The 6,957-nt window shown below is 38.7% G+C and overlaps 1 protein-coding gene across 1 annotated transcript; it reads left to right on the top strand.

Moving 5' to 3' along the window:
* LOC109834847 lies at positions 3,251-6,602 on the top strand. Its single transcript, XM_020402863.1, has 3 exons — positions 3,251-3,506; positions 5,196-5,458; positions 6,264-6,602. The coding sequence occupies exons 1-3, from the start codon at positions 3,251-3,253 to the stop codon at positions 6,600-6,602; spliced, it is 858 nt and encodes a 285-aa protein (XP_020258452.1).

Below are 6,957 nucleotides of genomic sequence, written 5' to 3' on the forward strand. Positions count from 1 at the left end.
CGTCTTTTAAAAATGGCAATTTGGAAGTAGCAGCGGTTGGAGGAGATAGGGCATCAAACGGGTCGGGTTTGGTTCGGGCACAAAGGAAAGTTCATTACCCGGGTGAAATATACTTAGATGTATGATCTATTTAGACTGTTTTAAGCCCAGCCACAAACTTAGATAAGGGCTCTAACTTGAACAAGGCCATAAATATATATTTAGCACAAATTTTACGAGATTGGACTAGTTTTATACTTTATTTAAAAAAAAAAGGGTGTTGATGCTCAATATCAAACAGAATAATCCAGAAGAGCATAATTGTAGGGTGATGAAGGATGATGGAGGGCCCGCTCCCTTCTTCGACTTTATGTCTGTTTCTTAAACGGGGGCTTGATATCCACGCTGCACAGGCAAGAAGAAACAGTGAGAGGGTAGGGACCAGTTCCCCTGTGGTTCCTCCGACGGTCAAATTAGTGAAACTCGAGTGGGGAAGGGGAATGTTAAGAACCGATGTGGTTCTTAAGGTGGCACTGTGCATGCCCAGAGGATCTACGTGAGCTCCTCTGTCTAGACGAAGAACTGTGTGTTCTTCTCTTTGTGTCATGTATGCTTTAAGGGTTTTAGATTGAGAACCTGCTTTTTCTTCTTCTTCTTTTTATTTTTATGGTGAATAGCGCATGTATATAAAGTGGACGTCCAAGACAGATTGGTCACTTTGGCCATGAGAATGGCGGTGACAAAGTGTGAGCTGGAAGGTGAGTCATCCTTTGCTCTACACATGTCTGCTGGTGACTGGAGGAAAAGTCACTTCGTCATAGGAGAGTGTGTCTCCGTATTCGGGAAGTGATTGATAGCGTGGCAGAAGGCATGCTGACACGCTAAATCATCCCTCGCCTTACAAGTGTCGGCTGGCGACTAGAGGGGAAGTCACTTCATCATGGGAGAGTGTGTCTCCGTATTTTTTCGGGAAGTGATTGATAGCGTGGCAGAAGGCACACTGACGCGCTAAACCATCCCTCGCCTTACAAGTGTCGGCTGACGACTGGAGGGGAAGTCACTTCGTCATGAGAGAGTGTGTCTCCATATTTTTTTGGTAAGTGATCAAGCTGACAAGTCATGGAGATCTTATCAGACCAAAATCTGGATAAGGCTTGTCCATGGTGGACTGAGATGTTGACATATGCTCTGGGAGAGAGGCTTGCGACTGGGGCCGAATTCTCAACCTAATCGACAGCAGGGAATGTCTCTTCATTCGTTTCAGAGAAATGCCCAGTGAGTGGTCGAGTGCCCTAAGTAGGGTCGCTAATGATGATAGGATCGACCGATATTGTCTTTCGCATCGACTCAAAAGTGTCGTCTTGTCCTACTTGTTGGAATAACGTTTTGTCTTAGCTAATAATCGTCCCTCGAGTCGATATAAAGATATCGGCTCGTCTGGGAGGTCAAGATCTCTCGTGCCGACCAATATCGCCTCTAGTGTCGACACCAGAGTGTCGGCTTGATGAGTCGGTGGGGCCAAGGCCTCTGTGATTGTGCCTTGAGTTTATCCCTTGATAAAGAGCCAGAGGCTTATTATCCGACTGAGAAATCAAATGCCTAGAACTCTTAAGAGTTGACTAGGTCTTTCCTTCCCCTAAGGCCGAGAGATGACTGTGGGAGTCGGCTAAAGGGTTGAGTTTGTTTTGCTAGGGCTCTTATCATATCATTTTGCAAATATCTGTATCTTGGGTGAGTGAACACCATAACAAAGGGCTCTTAGCCTCTTAACCTAGGTGAGGGGAGAAAAGAGATCCTTAACCAGGTTATTTTCAGACCATATCTATATCGGTTCAATCTTAATCCAAATTAGATGAAAGTTTCAAATACACCTTACTGAATTATATAGAATCGATTTAAACTGAAAAATAATATCCACCGTTCTCATAGAATTAAAAAAACTCATAGGACTATGGTTTTACTTTTCTGATTTTTCAAACTTCACATTTCCTTTCAAATGTCAAAATGTCAACAAAAGGTTCCATAAAACTTTGTATTCTTTATAAATATTATTTAACTTTTTTATTCAATAATTTAGTTCATGTTTAAATGTGATAATTATGTAAATCATGCTGGATTTGGATCCTCTCCACTACAAAAAAATAGTGGAGAGACCACTGCTTTTAATCCCAATCGTTGATTATTTAGTAGGCGGTTATGATACAATCTAAATCTAACACTTACCATATCCATGTGTATTGCACTCATTCCTAATTTGCACTAAAAGAAAAAATCACAACCATTAACTAGATAATCAATGACCGTAATTATGTAGTGGTCCCTCCACTGTTTTTTTTGTAGTGGATAGGATCCGAATCCAATCATGTTTAGGAAATAGAAGAACCCATCAGAAGTTTATTTTAAGAAATTCTATAGGGTTACATCACGGCAGACGTGCTTAGATATGATTTAAGTAAATCTATGAAAATTCATGTATAAATTAGTTTTAAAAAAAAAACTCATAGATTATATCATAAAAATAAAAATCATGCTCAAATATAATCTAGTAAGTTCGTGCAAACTAGCAACGACTTGAGTCCTTGGTATCTAGGATGAGAATCGAAGATTGTCATCCAAATGAATGTCATGCGTATGTCTTTGATACCCAGTCAATCCATAAAAAGAAACGAGATGTTTAAACTAGTTTTTGGAATTTCTAGCCCTCATTCCGAAATCCTATTGGTTTAGGGACTGTTTGGTTCTGGTTTTTGGAAGGGGAAAGGAGGGGGAAAACTGCCAAAATGTCAGTTTTTTAGCAATTTCCCCCCAAAATCGCCTCTATATAGAGACGATTTTGGGGGGGAAACTCCCCAAAAAACTAACATTTTTAACAGCTTTCCTCTCTTTTACTGATCCAAAAAACCGATCCAAACAACCCCTTAATTCTCTAACAAATCCAACGCCAAGAAAAGAATATATCTTCTTTAACTTCATCCTAGACATACTTAAAACACAGCGCGACGAGATTAACAAAGCTCTCATGGGAAACCTCAAAATCCCCAACTAAACCCACTCCTCGTAATGATCAAACTAGTTTTTTTTTTTTTTAACACTCGACATATAAATAAACAACGACGCATTCCCCCTTTCCAATCCTACGCAATATGGGGAGCAACAATACAACAGTAGTATGCATACACAAGGTAAAGAAAGGCATGCCCGAAGAAGAATGGACGCTCGATGGCCGCTCCCTGGCGCACATCGTCAGTCCGTGTCTTCAAAAACCGACGCCATGAACCGAGATGGAGCGAGCCTGTGTGGGCCGCGGTGCGAGGTGAAGGCGGAGCTGAAGAGGCTGAATAAGAAGGGGATGGAGTCGGTTTGGGTGAGGGTGAGGAGAGGGGGTAAGGTTGTTAATCTCAGGGCTCGGGTTGCGGCGGAGAAGAGAGGGAGGATCCACCGGAGTTTTACGATAAGGGCGGCGAGGGATGACCGGCATGTGGCTGTGCTGGCTGATCTCACCCTTGATGAGTGTTCACAATTGCAGGGTATGTAACGTGTGTTAGTATTGTAATCAATTTTTCCTTCTCTTGACTTTATTGTCCTTAACAAATCATAACAACTTTTTTCGGAAAATCAAGGTCGATCCACTTATTATTGTGGTTCTGGGGCTGTTTGGTTCGCCGAGAATTTATGGGGGAAAAAAAACTTGGATTTCATGATCATTTCCACAAACTCATGAGCAGAGCTTAGAAGCGGCTGGGGGAGTCCATGCACCTCCAAGTCCACATGAAATGATAAACTCATATGAATGTTGGGTAACGCCCCCCCCCCCCCCCCCCAAACCCACACACACACTCATCGGGAAAAAAGAAAAAAGAAAAAAAAGGGGAAAAAAAGAAAGGAAGGAAGGAAAAAAAAGGCCATAAACGAAATAAAGCCCACAATCATAGGTCTTAAGCAAAAACAGGTTTGGTCCAAACCTCTTAAGTTTGGGATCAAAGTTAAATTCTTCAAACCATGTAAGAAGTTTCACCCAAAAAGTCATTCACAGACCCGTTCCCTCTTGGCTCGCCATTCAATGGTTTTTTTTTTTCATTTTTTGAGACCTTTTCCCATTATATCTAAAATCTAAATTCAACTCAAAACAACCGATCTCTCTCATGATTGCTTCCAAATTCAAGAGCTCCATTGAGTTTTGGGGCTTATTCATAATTTTAGACAATGCGTATTAACTAAATTTAAAGTTATAAAATTTTCTACTTTTCATTCTTTGTTTTTTTGTTGTTGTTATGTTGCTATTATGAGTCATTATCAATTAATAATTATTTTTAATTATTTTGTCATAACTATTGTTTTTTTTTTTTTGCTTTTTTATATATAATTATATGTATTAATTGGTTTTGTAAATCCTAGATCTAAATAGTTATTTAGTTTTTCATTTATTCAATTGTATGAATTTTCTAATTTTTTTAAATATGTTTAGCAGATGAAAAGTTTACCAAACAAAAGAAACTTGGATTCATTTTTTGAATTTGATGTACCTAGCGGACAAAGTAGTATTGGCAGGGGATTAATAAATCTGATATGTTTACCAAACAAAAGAAACTTAGATTCATTTTTTTAATTTGGTGTATCTAGCGGAGAAAGTAGTGTTGCCAGGGGACCAAACTTAGAAACTTTTGCGTCCCCCGGCCCGCACAAAAGTTCAAATCATGGCTATGCCACCGCACAAAACCCACGTGATCTTGTACTATGTTTTCATCCATTTCCAAAAAGTTTTATATCTTTAGTTTGTTTACCACTTTGAAACTCTTTTTTGAGGTTCCTTTACTAATTTCTTCTAATTAGTTTTATTTTTTTAAACGAACCGCCGAGCCTCTAAAAAAAAGTCTTTAGTAACCAGTTCCAACTCTGCTAGTAGTCAACGTTATAAGTAACTGTAGGGCACTGTTCACAGTCAAAAAGTATGTAGACAATTGGATTATTGCAAGTCACAGAGCTATGAAATGTTTCTGAGTGAATTTTCTTTGATCATATGAGAAATCTTTTCCCGCAACTTTTAATTACACACTACCATTCGAACATATCATATGGATGTGTCAGTCAGGTGATGTTTGATTCAAATAATGTTGGATGGATAACCTTCCTTCTTCGGTGCAAATATTTATAGATAAGTTAAGAGGTAACTTTTGTAAATACGCTATAAATAAATCCATATTCTTGCATTTGTGCAGAAATGAGTAGAACGGTGGTTAATACATACAATCCAAGGTTTGACAAGAATAAGGGAATTACCTATGATTGGAAGAAGAAAGTGGGAACATATTTACCCGATAGACGTTCGACAGTTATCAGCTCCATTCTCTTCTTGCCTTTTTCGAATGAGCGCAGTGTTGAATCCACCACCACCAGATGCATGGCCTGGTTCACTTCTGCGGTATCCTCTGGTGTCCCTTTGGTCTTCGTCAATATCCAAACTGAGCAAGCTCTTAATTCTGTAAGAGCTTCTAGCTTCATCTATTAAGTTGTGTTTGAAAGCATCAGTTCAAGCGTTACTAAAGTACGGTGATTATTTCAGTTTTTGTTTAGTAATCGTTGTACGACTTTCAGTAGGATTTTCAGTAGGATGTTCTATTATTATTAAGATCATTATTGACTTCAGAAGTGATAAGTCATATAATATAAAACTGAAATGAACTATTATCTTGATCACGCTTCAAATCTTCAATGCTCCCTATATTTCGGTATTTAATCAAATTATGACATAATTCCCTTTTCTCTTTAGCTTTATCCGTCAGATTCTTCTAACTTCATGCGCTTTTACAAACTAAAGCAATTATATTTTTCTTCTTCTAGATGCTTTCTTGGACTAGGAGAACACAGGTTTGCTCCTTAATTTGTTCTACGTGCTTAAAGTATGTGACTGATAAAATATTGCCTACTTTTCTTTTCTACCTTTTAGGATTCATGAACCTCATGTTTAATCTGTAGTTTCCTCATCAAAGAATTTGAAACCTAATTAAGAGGCTAAACATCAGGATAATGGCTGCTCATTAGATTCATTCCTTATGTAGAATCTAAAATTAAATCAAACGCAGCTTAATCCCCTAACTCATTTAACAATTTCGTGATGTACACTTAATAATAAGCAGTTATTAGACAAGAAGACGTGCATCATTTCAAGAAACCAAAGAAGGCTTACAGATCCCTCACGTAAACGTATGACGCAAGAATTTACACAATGAAAATAATCTACATGAATGTAACTCTCCTTAAAAGGTTAACAATTTGTCTGATATCAGGGCAAGTACACTTCTCCTGAGACTGTCACTCGCCAGTTATCATGGAAAGAGCTAAGCTGGGGTCGACAACAAAGTCCAAGAAAATCCACCACTGCTGAAATGGTCCAGGGAATTCGATTATGGTTCCTGCCAGGAATTTCTGAGGTTCCAGTGATCTTAACTATAGAGCCTGATGAAACACGTTTCGGGATGGACATAAAGAGAACGGATGAGGCAAGATTCATACCTAACTCTAATTCTCAATCCATAAAACTACTAAAAGTTGTATGCGTGATATTTGTGGTAGGGCTTTTGGACTCCGTAAACTATGCAAAGATGCAAGACAGCAAGGGAATATAGTGGTGATCTCGAGGCTTGAAGGGAACTCTGTAGCTCCTTCTTTAGTCTCTTCTGATGGGTTAATACATTGTGTTGATAATGTTGAAATTAGAGATAGGCTGACAAATGCTGTTGATAGGAGAGAGGATGTTCAGCTTCATATCATGGCTTGGTCTGAGCTAAGGTGTAGTTCTGTTACTCCTGTAATTGGCCCTGAAAGCCTTTTACCACCGGTCACTGATTATATGGAGCTTGATGAGAATTTAGATAGAAATTGCGCAGATCATAATTTCCTGAAATTGTAAAATTAGTGCATTGCTTGGGAATAAGAAGTTCTTGGTCTCATGTATTTACGGCTCTCTGCTAAATCAAATGT

Source organism: Asparagus officinalis, chromosome 3, assembly GCF_001876935.1.
Source record: "Asparagus officinalis chromosome 3, Aspof.V1, whole genome shotgun sequence".
Lineage (NCBI taxonomy): Eukaryota > Viridiplantae > Streptophyta > Magnoliopsida > Asparagales > Asparagaceae > Asparagus > Asparagus officinalis.